Raw genomic sequence first — 22116 nt, 5'->3', positions numbered from 1 at the left:
AGCAGTGACGAGCCTAAGCCTGTACACAGTGTATAGCATCAGGTAGCAAGCCTGCCATTATCGGTCCTAGGGAGTTGCACGAAACAGGCAAGTCCTCTATCGAGAAACAATTCCAAATGCCCCCATTAGATTGCACCACTCTGCGGAGATGACGTCCCTGCTTTCTCTCCTCTTCCCCTATGGGTGGGGGCGGTAGAAATAACACCCACGATATCCCCTGCCTATTGTAAGAGGCAACTAAAAGCATCCCCATGGGCTCTAGACATAGGAGCATGGGTTGGTGACTACGGGGCCCTTAGCTGAGTCCTGGCATTGCTTCCATTTACTTGTGCCAGGCTCCTCATTTTCATCTATCCTATCCAATCCCCTTAGTCAACTCTTGTTCTTTTCTGACCCCAACGGTATTAGAATACTCGAGGCCTAGGGAGTCTTTCATTTTCATTCCCTTCATGGCCCTTGTCTTTCTTTAGCCGATACCTTCATTTTTGAAATGTCGAATTCCTTCATTTTTTCTCTCTGATTAATGTTATGTAGAGGATGGTTGCATAGTTGTACTTCCTCTTAAAATAATAATCGGACCGATGACCTAGCTGTTAGGCCCCTTTAAACAGCGAACAACAACAAAACAATAATCACCACCACAACCTTTCTCTCCTCTTGCAATGGTTATTTCTCTTCCATACCACCACTCATAAAGTATTGTATGTTGCATGTATTTTTTTTTTTCATTCATCATGTTGTTTACATATTTACAGGACTCTGTTTCATATATACATAACTCTTCTAAAAACATTATTACTTGAGAAATATTAATCTTGTAACTAAACCACATATATTACAGAAGTATTATTATTATTATTATTATTATTATTAGCATATTAATACTTAAAATAAATTGAACTTGTAATTATCACTTGCACACATTAAATAAATTATTATTATTATTATTATTATTATTATTATTATTATTATTATTATTATTATTATTATTATTATTATTATTATTATTATTATTATTATTATACAAAATCACACCAACCTCAACAGAGTCGAGTAGATATCAGTAAAATACCACGTAAGGTGAAACCTTGTGTGTGGTAATTTAGAATATTAATTACATAGAGAGAAATATATTTTAAAATGATGCCTGAAGTACGAGTATGGGTATGAGTGAATGACGGATATGATCAACAACACATGGTGGAGCATAGAATAGAAATTGGATATGGTGACGTGATATTCTCGTTTAGTTATTTCTTCCATAACAGTTTTATTATCCCTGACAAAGGATTTAGGACACTTCAGACTCATTTTCTGACTTAATGAAGTAGTTTGTAAAGAACTGGAAAGGACATTAAAGAAATTTGGAATGAAGTACAAGAAATTGCGCTTTGTTATGCTAAGTTTGGGTTTGTATAACATACAACGGTGGTACATCTTACTGCGTGTTGAATATTCATGTTTAATGTTCTCAATTTTTGTTTTTGTTAATATATTTGTATATTTCAAGGGCATAGAGCTGTTTTACATTAAATATATTTGCTTAAGCATATAATTTACTACTTGGGTATAATCTTCCTTTCTGGTACATTATTCGTAATATAAGGTTTTGAACAACCTGTATTTTATTGATTACATTTTTGTAGGCTCCTCCCCATGCCAATATTCCGTAGTTAAGAATAGACTGAACTAAGGCGTAATAAACCTCTCTTAACAATTTCATACTGGATATGTTACCAACATAGGTGTTACATCGGCAATCATAATCAATTTGTTCCATTCCCAACTTTGTTTTGAATATATACTTTCGGAGGAAAAGTTTTTTCATCAGCTTAACTTCATGTTAACCGTGAAACAAGCTTTGTGCCATGTGGGTAAATGGCTGGACTATTACAACAGGGTGTTTTTTGTGTTTTTTTACGTTATGGTTATATTTATCACGTCTAGGTCTTGGTGTATTTTGAGGTAACTGAGTGTTTTGGTTCTAGATAGTTTCTCTATGTTTTATTGTGTCTGATGGATTCTGGACTGTGAGTATGAGTTCGTCACAAAGCTGCCAGTGTTTGTGTAGTTTAGCTTGACTATTTGCTGGTGTCGTTTCACGGCATTAGCACTTAAACCTACTACCTGTGAGTGTATTAGTATTTTATTGTAAAAGAATGTTTAGTTTGAAATAACTTTTCAAGGTGTAATCCTTTTATGTGTAGTGGAGTGTGAGTGAAAATTAATACTGTAAATCATTTACAAGTTAAGAGAGCTTTTCCAGCTTTCTGATGAGGAGAAACTTACTGTAAAGACACTCGCAAGACCATTACTGGATTTCAATATTGTGGAAAATATTAATACTGGAAATGGACAGTTTAAGAGGGTGTTTAAAAGGGATATTTATAAACATTGTGATTGCAAAGTTAATATGCGTCATTCTGCTTCCCGTGCCTGTTGTTTGGTGGGGAACTCACGAGCACCAACGTAAGAGTTACGGACATAAACCACTTAAATACCAGAATAAAGAAACGTGAATCTTCAGTTGTTCACATACAAAACTGTTTAATACTGACACTTTTTGGCAGTGTCAAGTAGCTGTACAACTGGATAGTGTGTATAGAAGGAAAATTGTGGAGTATAACAAGGAAGTTTGGCATAACAGGTATGTGTTAAATATTTTCACAAACTGTAATCATTCCTGCAGTTTTTTGACTGGCCTTAAGGGGGCACAATGAAACTAGATCATCAACAAACCCAGGTGTTTTCAGAGGACTAATTCATTTGGTGCTGAATTGGATGCTGTGCTAAAAGATCATTTGGAAAAGGCAGCTGTTTTCAAAGGAACTTCCAAAACAATCCAAAATTAACTTTTGCGGATTATGTTGGAGGTATGTCAAGAAGAGATATCAAAAGAAATAAAGGAATCAGATTTTTTTAGCTATTAAAGCAGATGATACCAGTGACATCTCAAATATATTTCAGATGGCTGTTTTATACTGTTATGTAGTAAGAGGCAAACCAACAGAAAGTTTCTGAAGTTTCCTGTCTCCTGCAAAACATGACGCACATACATTAGCTGCATGTTTATTAGAAGAATTACAGAAGCACAAAGTAAATTAAACTGCCCAAAAATTAATAACACAGATATATGATGGGACATCCATTATGGCTGATTCCGCTAATGGGGTACAAGCTACTGTAAAAAAAAATACTGTCCCAACGCAGAATATGTGAGTTGCTATGCCCATCAAGTTAATCTTATAATAAGCAAGGCGGCATCAATCAACCGCAATGTGAAAATATTTTTTTCAAGTTTGCAAGGAATGTGTGCATTTTTCTCCAGCAGCCCACAGCGAACTGCGATATTTGATGAGGTGGTGAGAAAAATATTGCCATAGGCTTGTCCTACTAGGTAGAATTTTCAATCACTATGCATAAATACAGTTTATGACTGCAAGGAGGATATTATTGACCCTCAAAGAGTTGCGCCCACGTTGATTTTTTAGGCTAAATCTTGCGATCGAGTTCATTTGGCTTGCTGTAATCTCTTAAACCTCTCTAAGTGACCTTGACCATGAAGTGTTGAGCGAGTGCTTATAATCAGAATTGCTGTGATAGGCATTAGCGCTTTCTTCACACATGGGGTGTCATCATACCCCCCGCATGACCACTATCGTAGTATTTCCGGCTAAGTACTCAGTTCTCGCTTGAGTGGAGGGAGGCTCATTTCCAGTGAAAATGTGTTGCTATGAATGGCAGGAGGCTAGAATATGCAAACTTTTAGAAGAAGATGAAAGTTGTGAAGAAGATTCCGATTAGTCAGATCCAGAAGAAAGCAACAATTGTGAGGAACTTATCCAAGACAGTGATACAGAGGCTGATAGTGAAGAAGATAATGGCGGACAGTGATAATGATTCAGTTCACCATGAAGGAGGAAATCAGTACTTGTTTAAAGATAAACAGACTAGGTGGAAGAAAGTTCCCTCCCCCCCCTACAAGGACCATTAGGACGCGTAAACAAAACATAGTATTACATCTCCCTAGTGTCAGGGCCTGTGTTCAAAGTCAGTGTTCGAGTGTTTTCCGCTATTTGTGGATGATGTAATGATCAGAACTATTATGAATTGTACAAACATTTACACAGACACTATTGCCAAAAATTATTCGAGAGATCGCAATGCTAAGCGTACTGATGAATTCAAAATAAAGTGTGTGATTGGTATTCTGATACTGGCAGGTGTTTATCGCTCTGGACATCAAGTAAGATGACAAACGTCCGAGAACGAGCTCCGAAACAATCACAGTGCACAGTATGCCCTAAAAACAAAGATGTAAAGACTAACTCGTACTGTGATCGCTGTTGTAGAGTGATGTGTCTGAAACGTATGAGGAATGTGTGTGGAAAATTTTTGCCAAGATTCAGGTGAACCACAAAGTAATACAGACTAAGTTTCTGACTTTGTGTTATGTTGAATGTTTTCTTACATGTCTTTACTTCAATATGATAACAGAAACATTGAGAGTAATTCAAAAATATTCTTGTATTCATTTGTTTTGTACTGAAATGCAGATATTGAGTAATAATTTCAATATTTTCGTATGCTTGGATTTTTGTAGGAGAATATTTCACATTTTATGATTTTCATATGCTAGTCCCATTTGTAAATATATATTACACATGATAAAATACATTTTTGAAAAAAAAAAAAAATGTCTCTATGTAGGTTGTACTGTGAAATGATATTTGGGGTGTTGTCAACACCCTGCGCAGCTACTAACTTTTCAAATGAGTGAGCTACTCCGTGAGGGTTGAGTGTATGAACCAGATATTGGAAAGTGACTCTGTAATGAGTGAAACTACAATTGGTCAGGCTCTTGGCCATACAAAAGTTCTTTCCAGCTGTAGTTTTAATTATTGGCTGTAATTCTTCCGTAAAGTTATGCCACTAGTCGAAGTTCTCTTTGGTCAACTAAAGCACGGAGACACTGATGCAGTTTCTGCACATAAAGCCGTTTCGGAATTTGAAGTAAATGTCACCAAGATCTGAGAAGAAATTGACCTCCCGAGCGGTAATGATCCTACCAATTGCTCATTGAAGAAATGGAAAGTGAACAAGACTGAGTGAAAAAGAGAAGCAAAATGAAGTGTGCGATGTGATAATTTCCCAGGCTAAAGATCATTTCAGCTTCTCAGGTCATCTTGTAGTTTCATCATTGTTTCTTTCAGAGAAACTTATACTGTTGTAAGTTCACTGAAGGTATCTTACAGACAGTGTATTCAGTGTATATGTTTTTTGGACAAACTGAAACTACGCCATGAACTATCTTCCATCTATTTATCACACGATCATTGTTATTGTCGGGTGCTGTTAGTCTAGCAGATTTTATAATAACCAACAACCTAGAGAGGACGTTCACTGAGTGCTTGAAACTGTGGAAGTTTATTCTTACAATTCCTGTCGAAGCAGAACTATGTTTTTCTACTTTGAAGAGATTACAAACTTTCTTAAGGAACTCTATGACCCAGGACAGATTGTTGCCTAGGCAATAATTCCTATTGAAAGAGATCTGGTGATGGAAATAGCAGACTTCAATGAACGGGTGACTGACCAAGTTTGCATCAATGAAAATTAGGAGGGAAAATTTTCAATTCAAGTGAGGTAAGAATAACTGTACCATAGTTATATTGTACAATTAGCCTCTTATTTCCTGTGTTTTAAATGCTGGAATGTTTTAATAGGAATGTACACAGTTCAAAAAAATCAGAGGAACATGTTTTGTACAGTGTTGCCAACCCATAAATATTTTCTCCGCTAAATTTTAGTTGAAAATCCGCTAAATTCCGCTAAAATTTTGAAATAGCATATACCAGCTGTTTTCATTAAAGAGATTAACTCAACACTCACCAGTTTCAGAACAGGAGTTCATCATCTCCTCCTCCCCCGCACTGTATGCTCTGAAGCAGATGTTCTGGGCTGAGGTCCTGTGGTTTCATATGAAGCCACATGGTACCATTCTTTTTCGAAGTATATGCTGGCAGTTCACAGCAGCAAAGCACATGCAGAAATTTTCAAATCTATTTTGAAAGTTATTTTCAATTTCATTACTGTTTTCATTGTTTTTGATAAGTGCAGAAAGAAATAATGTCAACCAATTTCGCATATATATTGCACTGCCAATAGATGCACCGTCGGTATTTGGGATCACTGGGAAGCTCAACCAACTAATCTTTTAAAGTTTAATTATTTAACCACTCCTTACTAAATAACTGACTACTTTTTAACCTATTCTTTCGACATATTGATGTACCAAAAAGATCCTGATATCAAAAGAAACATGTAATCAAACACGATACTACCTGGCTCATCAAGAGTACAGTTACGATTGTAACAAATTTTGACAGGCTGTGAGCCAGAGCTGGTCTAGGAAATGAGTTGTAGTATGCAGCATAAGTTCAATACAATGGGAATAAGTACACTATTATGTCGTAGTAAGTTCTATATTATTTTTGCTCCTGGTGATGAAAGGTGATATTGTTATTGCTGAAAATCGCTAAAAGAAGTTTGAAAATCCGCCAAAAAATCTACTATCTGCTAAATGGAAAATTTATCCGCTGTTCTATTTAAAAATCCCCCAATTTTGACAGAAAATCTGCTGAGTTGGCAACACTGGTTTTGTAACATCTAGTATGTGAACGTTAATTTGGGTGATGGGATTCCAATGGTCGTACAGCATACCTTGAGACCTTAGCTACTCAGGATATATCAAATCGAAGTTATACTCCATCTGTAGGCGTAGCCATGCATTAAACTGTCAGATGACCCCTCAAAACATAGTGAATAGCGGTGCATCCATGTGTCATTGTCAGGTACACAGACTACTGCGGTCATTTGAGCATGTTTTACATTAACCAGCACATCCCATGAGACATCTTAATGAGGTTCAAGTCACAAGGGCCATCACTTTGATCCAGTAAAGGTGGACTTTTCGTCGTGTTGCTGTGGATCGCAATGTCTCTCTGTCAGTTATTCAACGCTTGTGGAATCACTACAATGATAGGCCAGTTCACAGGGAGGGTTGGACAGGGTCTTGGACGCATGACACCCCCACAGGATGACCAATATCTGACCATCCGTGCATTGCGGCATCGTTCAGCAACTGCCAGAGAACTGCAACAAGACCTCAGGAGGGTCACTAGAGTTACGGTGTCTGACCGGACTTTAAGGAAAAGGTTAAGAGAAGTGTCCTTATGACCCAGACGTCCTGTTCGAGTGCCCTGTTTAATGCAGCAACATCGTGCAGATCGCCTTCTGTTTGCCCGTACCCACGTCAACTGGCAACTTCGCTAATAGAGACCTCTGTGTTCACATGCGAGTCCCGATTTCCCCTGACACAGCGTGATGGACGTCAACGTGTATGGAGATGCCGTGGTGAGCAGTACATGCCCAATGTTGTCCAGGAAGGCGACAGATTCAGACAAGGTTCTGTGATGGTGTGGGGTGGCATCAGTATTGATGGCCGTACGGATCTTGTCGTCGTCCGTGGTAATCTTACCGCTGCGGGGTACATCAAGCAGATACTGCTACAGCATGTGTTGGTTGCTGTATACAGTGTTGGCCCTGAATTCGTACTCATGCATGACAATGCCAGGGCTCATGTAGCGCGCATCACCAGAGCTGTCTTGCGAGAACTGGACATTCAAGAGATGCAATGGCCAGCAGTGAGACCTGACCATAATCCCATTGAGCATGTGTGGGATAGGCTTGACAGAAGTGTTCATGGGCGTCCTGTCCCACCACAGACTCTCCAAGATCTTGAACAGGCTCTCATTGAAGAATGGGACCTGATACCACAGCGTGACCTCCGTCGACTTATACGGAGCATGCCATGTAGGTGCCAATCTGTGATGAATGCTTGTGGAGGACATACACCATACTAAAGCTGTCCAACTGTGATAAAAATCCACCCTGGAGGGCTGTTGTTACTTTGTTTTCACCTTATTTGGACACTTCCGTTTGTGTTCTGAAAATGAATGTGAATCCATCAATATTCTTTCGTATACTTCAATGGTAAAGAATAAAGGATTAGTTGGTAATATACCTGGGTGCGAGGTATTGTTTTGTGGAGCATGACATATATTCAAAAACATGTTTCCCTAAGTTTTTTGAACTGTGTAGTTCATTACTTAACAATAATAGTGTTTCTTGTTATTTCTGTAAGCTTTTCATTTTAAAATGCAACATTGAAAATGTTGGTGCAACACCCAGTTTCAGATACTACCAGCTGACACTGGTTTTAAGTGTTTTCTTTTCACATAAAATAGCTTTTTAGCCGTAAATTTATATTCCCAGTTTGGTTCTTAAATAGCCTGAGACTAGAATAGTCAAACACATCATATTTCAGCCAAACAATAATACGCTGTCTTAGACTCTCTTTGAACAGAAAACTTGGCTATAGGCTTGGTCTCTAACTTCCTTTGTAACTTTCAACAAGCTACCTAAGTATCAACCGGATAACTGACTTCACTTTAGAACTACTGTAAATGAAACCCATGGATTTAAATCCTTCGTTGAGCTGGGAATCAGATGGTGGTGGTGGTGATTATTGTTTTAAGAGGCAGTATAACTAGGCAACCATCCTCTATATAACACTAATCAGAGAGAAAATATGTAACATGAAGGTATTGGCTAAAGAAAGACAAGGGCCATGGAGGACGTGAAAATGAAAGACTCCCTAGGCCTCAAGTGCTCTAATATCATCAGGGTCAGAAAAGAACAAGAGTTGACCAAGGGAGGTCGGATAAGACGGATGAAAGTTAGAAGCTTGACACAAGTAAGTGGAAGTAATGCCAGAACTCAGCTGAGGGTCCCGTGGTTGCCAGCCCGTGCTCCCAAGTTCAGAGCCCCTGAGGTCCTTCCATTTTAGTCGCCTCTTACAACAGGCAGGGGATACCGTGGATGTTATTCTACCACCCTCACTTACAGGGAGACTAGGAATCAGACCCAGGGCCTCCAGATAAGACACAGAGATGATTTTACAACACCACGGGAGTGGTAATCATGCTCTGGTAGTGGTGGTAATGATTGTTGTTTCAATTAGAAGAGGGACCATGACTATCAGACCCTCTTACCAATAAAAAAAAACTAAGGCCTTGAGAGAATGTAGAAGAAATGAAAGAATGTACATACAAAGTGAATTAATTTTGTACCAGTACATAGTAGTATTATTTTGTAATTCCAATCGTTATATTGCCTTACATCTGGGTGAAGAGATCCTGAAATTAGATCAACGAGATCAAGTCCTTTGTGTGGACCGGGGTCAGTGACATTTATCGAATTCAGAGCCATTGATGGATGTGAGAAAATGTTTAATGTTGCTTTTGTGTTCAATCTTCAGAAATTTGAAGTCCAATCCTTGGAACCAAGACATCAGCTTCTTGCTGGGCACCTCTTGCAAAGTAAGTTTTAAAGAAATAGTTTTATGTAAACAATCAGTTAAAATGGCTGTTAAGTTATACATGGAACAAAAATGCTTCTGAAAAGCTAATAAAATTAATTATAAATTCCTCTGGAATGTTGTAACCATGGAAACAAGGTTCTTCCCACAGTATTTTCAATTTCTGTTACTTTTATGGATTGTTGTCTCTCATTCATCATTGTTTCCATTCTTTGCTTGCTTGCTTTAATGCTGAAAATTATCACTACTGCTCAAGACTATAAAGTTGAGTTATTTAATTAATAGACATATTTCACATTATATAGTATCTAGTCCATTAACACAAAGGGAAGGGTAACAGCCCAGAAAAGTAAGCACATTTGAATTATGAATAGAGTAAAAGAGGTTTCAGTAGGATATCTCACTATTTAACTAACTATAGCCCAACTATTGACATACCCATGTGTAAAAATTTTGCGTTAGTAACTTCATCACTCTACTGGTAAAACAGGGTGAAATGACAAAGTTTCAGGCTCAAATTACCTGCATTCCTGGCAAAAGTATAAGTTTTGAAATAGCTCATGAAAAAAAAAAAAAGAAAGTTGGAACTTGTCCTGCAGTCTCTTCTTCCTATCAGATTTTTATTATATCTCTGGATATAGAGATCTAGATACAGATATCCTTGGAAACAGTAGTTCTATCTAAAATGTGTACATAATATTAATTATAGAAAATATAATTTCCAGTTATTTACATCTGATATATTGTTATTATAGAAGATACAATAATAGAGATATTAGATATTCGTGAATTAATTTTTTATTACTAAAACCATTAGCAGCAAAAATCAGAATCAATTATTTATTTATTTTAAAGTTGATGTATCACTCCACCCCCATTTTGAGGGGTGAAATACTATATAGATAATTTTTCATGATGTGTCATCTCAGTCTAATAATGGGGTGTAGTCAATGGTGTAACTAAGAAAAAAATGACTTGAACCCCTCCAAAGAAAGAAAAAAAAAATTTTGGCCCCTCTTCCTCAAATTCTGACATAGTTCAAGAATGGTGTTTCCTATGTTAACCACTACATGCTTACATACTAGAGATATATACTGAGTGGCCAAAAGTCATGAAAAGGGGTGTCCCATTAGAAAATGTGCCATACATGACTCCTGAGTGTTCCAGCTAGCTGCGGCATAGCTGAGCAGTCTGTCACAGACACCATTGTCATGAAGATGGCAACACGTCCCGAGTTAACCAACTTTGAACATGGGATGATCATTAGTGCATGGCACATGGGTCATAGCATAGAGATTACACGTGAATTTGGGTTTCTGAGGTCAACGGTGTCGAGGGTGAATCTTCAGTATCACAGAGAGAATGTTATCACCTGTGTAAACTGCCACACGGGAAGACTACAGGTGTTTAATGAATGGACATCACAATGCCTCTGTAGAACCATATTGAGCACTCGACAGACTACTATGAGTCAGATTACCACCCAGTTGAATGTTAGAAACCAGGAACCCATTTCTACCAGGACTGTAAGGAGGCAACTGTACTGCAAAGGCTTGTATAGTCTGTTTCTTGAGGCACAGAAAATAAAAGATCAGTGATGACACCATATAATAATTACAGACAAGCGTAAGGATAAGATAGTAGCCAGAAACAATGCAACTGTTGCGTTTACAAAAATAAGCAAAACATTTGCAGCCAAAGAAAGAACAGATATGTAACACAAGAAAATACAACTAGTATGAGTAATAAGTCAGTACACGTACAAAATAAACGTGTAGAAAAATGAAAAGAGAAAACACGTATGGGAAACTTAATCAGCACCATTAAAGACACTTATCTGAACAGAATTAAAACAAGAGAAAGAACAAATGGAGAATCAGCACTGCGAAAAAGAGCTTGAGCACTAACACTGCACTTAGAGCACACGATTCACAGATGGCACTTGCGGTGCCATAGATATATGTCGGTGGAAGGTGATGTACCACTGCAGCCAGGAGCATACAGAAATTACAACATCAGCAGAAAAAAAGTACAAAACTATATAATGCGGTGGGGAGGGGGGTGGTTGGAAATGAATAAGGGGTGGTGAAAAGATGAGCATGGGGAGGGGTTCGAGTGTCATTGAGAATAACATTAGCAAGAGGGGATAGGGGGAGTGCTTCTGTAATAAGTGGATTATTATGACAAATGCCTTTTGTAAGGTAATTGAAACGGAGAGAATGGAGATGTGTAGGAATAGTAGGAAAGGTATATAGTGGCTGAAAGTTGGCAGAAGGAGTGTCAAATTTCAGTCGATAAGCTATGCGAAGTGCATGTCGGTCGTATTTTAGTAAGGTATAATAGTCTAAGGGGTGGGTATTAATCCAGGTGAGGGAGGCGTAAGTGATAACAGGGCGGATAAAAGAGAGATATACATGGAGGATTTGGGCAGGTTTTAATCCCCAGGAATGACCAGTAAGGGAGCGGATGGCACAGAAACGACTTAAAGCTTTAAGATGTATTGAGGAAAGATGAAGATTCCATTTGAGGTTATTTTGAAATTTTATGTCTAAGTATAGTTGGTTAGTCTCGGTGAAAGGTCGATTATACATTGTTAGGTGGACTTTGTTAGTGGGACAACAGATGCGGGATTGGGAGCGGAATTACATGAATTGGGTTTTACTAGGATTGACAGATAAATGCCAAGAGTTGTTGGAGCTTAGATTGAAGGGAACTATAGGTGTGGCAAAGACCTAAAACAGCAAGGTCGTCCGCATATTGATATAGACGTAAGGGAATGGAGGGATGGGGAATATCATACATAAACAGGGAGTAGAGGATAGGGGTGAGAGGCGAACCTTGAGCAAGTCCCGAGGTGATAGGAAAAGTGAAGGAGTGGGTGCTATGAATGACTATATCTGCACTCCGGGAATGGAGATAATTATAAAGAAGGCGAAGGACAGTGGTAGGCAACGGTAAATGACTGAGTTTATAGAAGAGGCCTGGATGCCACACGCTATCAAAGGCCTGATCAACATCCAGACATATTAAGGTGGCGGGTCTATGGGTTTGGAGATATGTAGTGAGAGAAGAGGTAATATGGAAGAGATGGTGCTGAGTGGAAAAATGAGGGCAAAAACCAGCTTGGGAGGAGGGAATAAGATGTAAAGAATGTAAATATTGAGACATCCGGTGAGTGAGAATGCCTTCAAATATTTTAGAGAGAACTACTAGAAAAGATATAGGACGGTAGGAGCGAATATCGGACAGAGGTTTATTGGGTTTAAGGAAAAGTAGGTTAGTGGCTTTATCCCAGTATTGAGGATAAACACCAGTGTAAAGCATATACTGGAAAGAAGGTGAATTAAGAGCATGGGGGCTTCTCGAATATGTCGATATGTAATACGATCACTACCAGGAGCTGTGTTGCGGCGGTTTCGGAGCAAGTCAAGGATTTCAGTAGGGGTAATAGGAGCGTTGAGCGGATGAGTATAATCTACAGTAGGAAAATGAAGAAAAGAGGGCTGTAAATGAGGGAGATTAGGATGTTCGTGAAGGGGATTGGTAGAAAGGGAAAAAATGGTTGTGTAGTGGACAGCAAAGGCATCAGCTTTATCTTTATCAGTCAGAGGAGGGGTAGATGAAGTATGGATTGGTTAGGTAGGAAAGGGAGGCCAAGTTTGCCTCAGGTGACGGAAAGTAGTCCAGAACGTTCGAGAGTCATGTAAGTTAGAGAGGTCAGTACAAGAAGTCATCCAATGTTTATGTTTAATAGCTTTAATATAAGAGCGGGTGTGTCGGAGCGTTGTGCGATATTGTCGTAACGTATTAGGGTCCCGAGCTCAAATATAAGAATGATAGAAATCGTGAGAAAGTTTAAGTAATGAAAGGGCTTTAGGTGGGATAGGGGGGGTTTGGTAGGGTGGTAGGAGTGGCAGGGGATGTGGAGTTGGTCTGCCTTAATAAGAGGTTGTTCTACACTATCAATTAAAGAAAGGAGATCAGGCAAGGAAGTAGGAAGTGGATAGTCAGTTAATAAATCAGTTATGGTTTGTCGGTAACTTGTCCAGTTTGTTTGTGAACATCGTCACGTAGGAGGGGGTCGGGAGCTAGGGGTGCGAGGTTGGTATGAAAGGTTAGGGAGGATTAGGAGCACGGGAGAGTGGTCAGAGCCAAGTTCTAAACATTTGGTGATGGTAGGAGAGAGAGCCAAGGAAGGAGATAAAATAAAGCCATCAAGAGTAGTATTAGAAATTGGACGGGTGTGGAAGGGGAAAGGAATCTGTACGCCCCGAAGATGAGAAAGTAGATCTTGAAAAGTGGTAGTTTGAGTTACAGTATAAGAATGAATATTAATATCGGCGATAAAAACATAATTTTGAAAAGTGTTATCAATATATGTAAGAAAATCACGAGGGGGTGGTGTGCAAGGGGTACGATAAAGAGTAACAAAGACCAGAGATGAATTATTAGGTAAAAAAGTTTCAATTACTAAATATTCCAAAAAATAATTAGGAAAGTGATAAAAATGCTGTTTAGTAGTAATGTATTTTTAAACTCCAATAGCTACTCCTCCACGAGCTGCAAAAAGGTCATAGGGTGGTAGAAATTATACTGAGAGAAATGGGGGTGGAGTTTAGGGGTCAAAAAGGTTTCATTTAAAATGAAAACTTCGGGGTCCTACAGAGAGAGGGAAGTGTCCAATGGAGCGCGATTGGCTGAAACTGAGCAGATATTAGCAAAATACGCCTTGATTACCACTAGCTAATCAAGGGAACTGCATTCAGGGGAAAAAATGCAAAATAAATTTTGTTCACCGAATAAGCTACATCAAGATGTGCATTAAATACCAATAGCGTAGCCAATTGGATCTGAGTAAGGACATGGTGTCAGTTGAAGGGAAGGACGTTCTGAAGCACCATCGCAACAAAGCGGATTATGTTTTCAGAACTCGGGAGCAGGAGAGTGGAAGAGGAGGCAGGGGTAGGGAGGTCTTGGGAAATGACGGGTACTACTGATTCAGGCTGAGTAGGATCAGCGGTAGGTTTGGCCTTGCATTTATAGGAGAAAGTCGGGTGAGGGAGGGAACAATTAATACACTTAGGTTCAGCCCTATTTGAACAAGTTGAAGTAGGATGGTCCTGACTGCATATGGCGCATACCTGATGCTGAACACATGGGGTGCCGGGCGGATGATCATAGCGCTGGTACCTGTCGCAGCGGATCCTCTGCGGCGGCGCTGAGCGGGAAGGCTCCACCTGGTGGCGATGACCATAGATAACAGCGTCATCTCAGGGAAGGACATCCAGGGTGGTCACATTCTTAGACAGAATCCAAATGAGTGACGTAGGTCCCCTCTCGTTGCGGATACAGATGATTTTGAAGATTTGGTGGCCCTCGAGCTGGAGTTGAGCGGCCACTTCATCATCTGTCCAGTCACGATCCACACCGTAGGCGACCACGGACATGATAGGAGATGGGCGAGGCGGTGGTGGTGGGTGTCGTGCTGGCTGCTGCTGTGTTAGGTTAGTGTCTCGAGTATGTGAGCCAAACTGCGTCACCCCAATACCCATTACTAGATGGTTATAGAATGGCTTGCTGATTTTAACCTTGAGTACGAGTGTGCTGGATTTCAATATTATAGTCCTGGTAGTTGGGGGTGAATCTTGTGAGAAGTTGATAAATTGTTCTGGTATTGGTCTTTGCTGGATCAATGTGCATTAGCCGAAGGATATAGAAGGGCGCAGGTGGAAGCAGTGATGGGTGAACAACACTTCATTGCCGGATATGTAGTGCCAGGGCTGTATTTTTTGCCACAGTGGCGAAACTCCTCACATTAGTAGGCTTGTAAGAAGTAGATGGAGGCGGCTGCGATGATGGTGAACGTGGCGGTAGATGGAAATCTGCCACAATATTCCGGCCCAATAACTGCTGAATGCCTGACACCGAGGTATCTTCAGAACTGTCCTGAAGTTCACTAGGTGAAGTATAAACTGAACCAGAACTGACAGAAGCTGGTTTGGCACGGACTTTCTTTCTTTCGCCAGCTGGAGTTGGCGATTCCACATTTTGAATACTACGAGCTTGCTTCGCTTGAGGATCCATGTCCATATTCGGATCAGAACGTTCTGGAGACCCTGCTGGAGGCATAGACGGCTGACTCATGATGAGGAGCGAAGATTCTCAATGACACTAGAAGATTCCAGAAGCTTCCAAAGAACTGGTGAGTAGAGAACAAAATGGCGTCCCGAAATTACCAACGACATATATAGTAACAAGTGCTAGGGACACTACTAGCAATGACCTAGTTTTCTACTATCAGAAGTTCCACTAGGTGCTTTTACAGTTCACAGGTCACAAACTTTCATTTCCAAATATCTAATTCACCACTTTACCAGCCACGATGTTTCAATTATATTTTTCACATTATCAGTTCCAAAATTACTTCGTTGTGTCCAAATATCATGTGCTGAAATGTCACTAACACAAATATTGCATATGACAGTGTTATACCATTCTGTGTTACTATCTGAGATCTGGCTGAAATTGTTGGCAGCGCATAGTCGGAATAGTCACTATTGTAACGGCCGCAGGATTTTGATGGTTTTGTAGACTTACTTATTAAATTTGTTATCCTATATAACTGACCACGGTGTATTTACGACAGCTAACTTCCAATTGAGCACGTGAATCAACACAGCACTATCTTATAACAGAGTATGCGTGTGATGTCACATATTTAGCACAAATTTTGCCTTACTCTGAAGCGCTATTTCATGGAAACTATGTTTGAGGATTTATTATTTTTTTTCAACAGGTTGCCTCCTCTTTTATCTGTCAATTAAGACATTAAACATAATCTTAAGTTAAATACCCTCGGCGATATACTTTTCTACCCAAACACTAAAAGCACCTTAACATTTTTCTTTTCATGTACTCGTTGTCGAGGAACGTACATCTACGTTAATAAACGTAGCACAGGGTAGGCAGTACTGGAGTGGGTCTCAGCCCATAAGTGACCACGGCTGGTCCGACCAGCCAACCGAACAGAGGAGGGGTGGCCAGGGCTCTACCGTAGCTCTACGCCTCTGCATTCAGGAGACAGGACAGGGCTGGACCTCACGGCTGGCCCCAGCCATTGGCTGTCCTGAGAATGGTTTCACGTGGTTTATCGTTCTCCTGCACTAAGGCGAATGTCGGGGCAGCTCCTAGTATAGGCCATGGCTACCAACCCCCTCACCTTCTCCGATCATCTCCTTCACAGTGACAAATCTCCTGACCTGAGAGATGGCGTCACTGCCTAAGAGACCCGCCCCTCCCTTCAGGGGAGGAATGAAAACATTTTAGTAGTAGTAGTAGTAGTAGTAGTAGTAGTATATAACTCAGATGGCGGTGGCTCTGCTTCTTCTACTGCCACCACTGCTAGATAGCATTAGTACTTCAGTCACAAAAACTAACCCATCAACGACTTGCATGTTACTTCTAGTTATGAAAATATATGTTTATCTGTATAAAACAAAGTAAGAATTTGGTCTGTAACTTCGGTGAGATTTTCTTTGCATCTATCATCCGACTTAGTAGTCCCCTAGAAACCTTCAAAGAGAGTGGACTCTGAAGAAAACCGGGCGCAGTTTCAAGTAAAATATTGGAAGCTAGGAACCCCATTCATCGGCGGATATAGAGTAGGCTTCAGCCTACAAGTGGCCATGACTGGACCGTGGCCCGACAGCTCTGCACTCCGACCGACCAACCGACCAACCAAATAGAGGGCCAGTGACCTCGGCTCTACCATGGTTCTATACCTCTGCATTCGGGAGATGGAGAGGGGCTGGTCCCCATCATCGGCTATCCTGAGAATGGTTTCCCGTGCTTTTCCATTCTCCGGCACTAAGGTGAATGATATAGGTGTTGATTCCCATAGGGAACCTGAAATATTTGTCCCAAATGAGTAAATTTTTAATACCAATATAAATGGTCTGCCATTGTACATTATAAATTTTCCAGCTCATTCCTGGTTGCCAGCGTTTCACCCCCATGTGCCTACGCTATGGCCTTCATGGTATAAACTAGCCATGCGTCTTGGTGGGTGTGCTCAGTACCAACTGATGAGCCCAACTTAGCACATGGGGGCAAAACGCTGGCAACCAGGAATGAGTTAGCTGGAAAATTTATAATGTCCAATGGAGGACCATTTATATTGGTATTATACTAAGACGAATGCCGGGACAGTTCCTGGAATAGGCCAGGGCTGCCAACCCCCTCACCTCCACCGTACGTCTCCTTCAATGATTCAAATCTCCTTGGCCTGAGAGAAGGCGTCACCTGCTAGGAGGCCCGTCATACCCCTTCAGCGTATGGAATGAAAACATTTTTAGCAGTAGTATTGAGCGAGTTAGTCACATGGTTAGGAAAGCGCAGCTGTGAGCTTGCATTTGGGAGATAGTGGGATTGGTTCGAACCCTGCCGTCGGCAGCCCTAAAGAGGGTTTTCCATGGTTTCCCATTTTCAAAGCACAAAAATGCTGGGACTGTTATCTTAATTAAGGCCACGGCCACTTTCCTCCAATTCCTAGTTCTTCCCTATCCCCTCATTGCCATGTCCAGGTCCATGACTAAATGGTTAGCGTGCTGGCCTTTGGTCACAGGGGTCCCGGGTTCGATCCCCGGCGGGGTTGGGAATTTTAACCATCATTGGTTAATTTCGCCGGCACGTGGCTGGGTGTATGTGTTGTCTTCATCATTTCACCCTCATCACGACGCGCAGGTCGCCTACGGACGTCAAATCGAAAGACCTGCACCTGGCGAGTCGGACATGTCCTCGGACACTCCCGGCACTAAAAGCTATACCCCATTTCATTTAATTTCATCGCCATAACGCCTATCTATATCGGTGCGACGTAAAGCAAGTTATTAAAAAGGAAACATTTACCAATACTAGTTTATTTCTTTGCTCTATTTCTTTCTCTCTTTCTTTCTTTAATTTATTTGTTTGTCCTGAGCACGTAGGCCTATATAGCAGGGCCGATGGCCTTAGATACTGGACCCCTTTAAACAACAAGCATCATCATCACCACCTATATAGCTGGGAGTTCAGTTTCGTTTAGTTTTTATAGGCGTAATCATGCCGCTTCTGGTTGTGGTGATTATTGTTTTATGAGGAGATACATCTGGGCAACCATCCTCTTCTTGTCACTTCTTTGAGACGAGTCCGACCACTCGCCACTGCGGGCACTGCGCTCGCTGTCACCGCTCAAGGACAATCTTGGAAGGTCTTTTCACGATACCATAATCCTTTGCGGTAACGGCCATATTGAGTCTTAAGCACCGTTATCATGTAGACGGGCACTATGTGCTAATATGAAATATATTAGCATTTTTAAGGAAAATGGGGTATTGCAGTACACCAAACTGTCTGAATAAGTCAACTGGCAGGATTAGAGTGTTTCGCTTTCCAGTGATAAGCACTGGTAAGCTCAGTAGGAATGGTAAAAAATTGCAGGCGTGATAAATACCAACCTACATATAATTCCGTCTTGTGCAATGTTAGTAAGTTATTACATTCTTGAAGAATCATTATACGAATTATTTTTTTATTTTATTTATGGGTTCCATTATGTATTTTCTTATAGCACCATTTTGATGAATCGCAGTTTGAAGAGAAGGTAGAAGGTAGATGAACGGAAAAACTAAAGTGGAATTCCATTCCTAAAATATTCTTAAACCACCTAAGTATTTTAAAATGTTCTAGGAAACGGCCCAAACATAGCTATTTTTATAAAAGAAGCAACAAAAGTAATAGGAACTGTATAATATTATTATTCATGTTTTCTTTTTTGAGTTAACTACCCAAGGGAAGTCGTTTAGGAAAATTTAAAGTAAGGAACAAGTAAGTGGAAGTGGAAGTAATGCCAGCACTCAGCTAAGAGCCCCGCAGGCGCCAACCTGCGTTTCCAAGTTAAGAGTCTCGGGGGCCCCTTTTAGGTACCTCTTACGACAGACAGGGAATACCGTGAGTGTTATTCTAATGCCCTCACCCACAGGGGGGTAAAGATGATGAAAGATAAACTCGTTCGCACTAATCTACCACAAATGTTATACCACTCCTATAAAAGTGACACATGATTCGAATGATAAGTGTAGACCAATAGGCCTATTCACTTAATGCCTAAGTATTATTATTATTATTATTATTATTATTATTATTATTATTATTATTATTATTATTATTATTATTATTATTATTATTATTGTTATCTTGAATTTTGTTCTTGGCAAAAGCCAACTGAAGGCTGTAGCCCTACGAATTATGATCACCAGTTTTCAAATGATGTTGACATAAACATAAAGAGATGTCAGCTTTGTACTACTTCGTGGGGGCGGTAGAAAATATCTGCGGTATCCCATGCTTGTCGTAAGAAGTGACTAAAAGGGACCATAGGGACTCTTAACTTGGGAGCATGGGTTGATGATCACGCGCCCTTAGCTGAGTCCTGGCATTTGCTTTACTTACTTATGCCAGGCTCCTCACATCTTTTATTCCTGTCCGATCTCACTTGGCCAACTCTTATTCTTATCCGGCCCTGACGGTATTAGAGCATTCGAGGCCTAGGGAATCTTTCATTTTCACGAAATTCATGGCCCTTGTCTTTCTTTGGCCGACATCGGTATCTTCAATTTCCGAAGTGTCAGACCCCTTCAATTTCTTCTTTCTGATTAGTGTTAAATAGGGGATGGCTGCCTAGTTATACTCCCTCTTAAAACATTAATCACTACCACCACCACTTTGTGCTGTTTAGCTGCATGGGTTATCCATAAGCTAATTGTCCTTAAATACTCTTAAGTTCAATATTTCATTTAATCATAATATAACGGAGGTACTGTACGTATTTCTATGTTTCTGTCAATGAGATTACGTATTTCGACAGGGGATATTAATAAGAAACACAATAAGACCAAGTTGTATAGAATAAAATGAACATACATGAGCAATTCTGCTGATTCTTGTTTCTCAAAAAAATAAATTGAGGTTCAGTTAACTATCTTCCTATTCAAATAGCTGTGAATGTTATACAGTTACATATACATTGACTATAGATACCCAATTAAATTCTACATGAAAAATATTTACTTAAATCCTCTGAATTAGAATGCACTTGCATTTGGTTACGCTCACTTAAAGACTCAATATGGCGCCTCCATAAGTAACATTCGTGTCTTGACCTCCCTAGACTGACCTTGTCACCGCTTCTCTGCACTCTTGTGCCTCGGTACTCCACTACAAAGTATTAAATTATACTCCCCGTATTTCCATTGCTTTTTTTATGTCCGTCTTTCATTTGCATTAGTAGGATATTGTTGTGATGTTATCATCCTATACGATAAATAATATACAGTACCGCGGTGTCTACGAAAACCACGGGAAGAGAAACCAATTATTTAACTGGAACCCGTGACCAACGGATCCGTCTGCCACTGCATTTACCATAACTGACCCACTCACTTCAGGCGTGTATCAATCGTCGTATGCATATTTTAATTGGATAATGCTTTGTTGTGTTAGTCGTGCAATGTTTTTCTTAATGTAATATGTGCAAAATGAGAGAAGTGGGTAGTTTTAATTTATGCACCCCATTTCCCCCTCACCCTATATATCCACGGTATCCCCTGCCTGTACCCGTGAAGGGTTAACCCATTTTTGGAGGGGATGTGGCGACATGGGTACCCTAGTTGTGTCTGGCATTGCTTCCAATTACTTGTGCCAGACTCTTCCTTACGAGCAATTTCTGAAATAATTTAGCACAGCACAATGTTTCCGGTGAATGCTAATATCAATGATCAGTCTTGTACTTTCACATGTAGTATGATAGCATATAGTTCAGTTTTTTAAGCGATAACACCATTTTCCCCCTCACCCTGTATATCCACGGTATCCCCTGCCTGTACCCGTGAAGGGTTAACCCATTTTTGGAGGGGATGTGGCGACATGGGTACCCTAGTTGTGTCTGGCATTGCTTCCAATTACTTGTGCCAGACTCTTCGCTTTCATCTGTCATACCTGATCTCTATTAAAGCAGTAATCACCACCGCCATAGTAACTCCATCTTAACCACTTTGGGCTGATTTCCAAAACGGTTTAGAATAATAGAAAAGGAGAATCTTCTTCCTGGCACTTTTCCCAGTTTATTGGAGTCGGCATTTCATGTGGATTTGGCCCAGTTATACTGCCGGATGTCCCTCCTGCCGCCGACTCTATGTGGAGGAATGTATTCAGTGTGGCATGTTTTTGTAGTGGTTGGTAGCGGAGTGTGTTATATGAATGCGAAAAGAAGTGTATGAAAACTAACACAAACCTCCAGACCCCAAGCTAGAGGAATTAATCACACGCAGTTAAAATCTCCAGCTCAGCCGAGAATGAAACCGGGGACCCTCTGAAATGAAGGGTAGTACGCTGAACATTCAGTCAACGAGCCGGGCTGAAGAAGAGAATAAATAGTTGATGATATGAAGAACAATTTATTTTTTATTGATCGTAAGGTACATACAAGACAATATGGAATGCATTTATAAAATATATAATTTACAGCATTAGGAGTGGCGGCTAATGGGAATATATAAAAGTAAAGGTCAGAGAGAGACAGAGAGAGAAAGAGAGAGAGAAGTAACGAAAGTCTGGGAAGTGAATGTAAAACAAAAATA

At 40.2% G+C, this 22116-nt stretch overlaps 1 protein-coding gene across 1 annotated transcript in view; it reads right to left on the bottom strand.

Annotated features, from left to right (window-relative positions):
• LOC136879354 (sodium/potassium/calcium exchanger 1) overlaps positions 1 to 14696 on the bottom strand; it is a 232766-nt gene extending 218070 nt beyond the window's left edge. The window contains exon 1 of the mRNA XM_068229086.1: positions 14584 to 14696. Within this exon, the coding sequence (XP_068085187.1) occupies positions 14584 to 14696 (113 nt within the window). The remainder of the gene's footprint in view (positions 1 to 14583) is intronic.
• Between the last annotated feature and the right edge of the window lie 7420 nt (positions 14697 to 22116).

The sequence above is a fragment of the Anabrus simplex genome, chromosome 8 (genome assembly GCF_040414725.1).
Source record: "Anabrus simplex isolate iqAnaSimp1 chromosome 8, ASM4041472v1, whole genome shotgun sequence".
In the NCBI taxonomy this organism is placed as follows: domain Eukaryota; kingdom Metazoa; phylum Arthropoda; class Insecta; order Orthoptera; family Tettigoniidae; genus Anabrus; species Anabrus simplex.
This window is presented reverse-complemented; position numbering and strand designations above follow the sequence as displayed.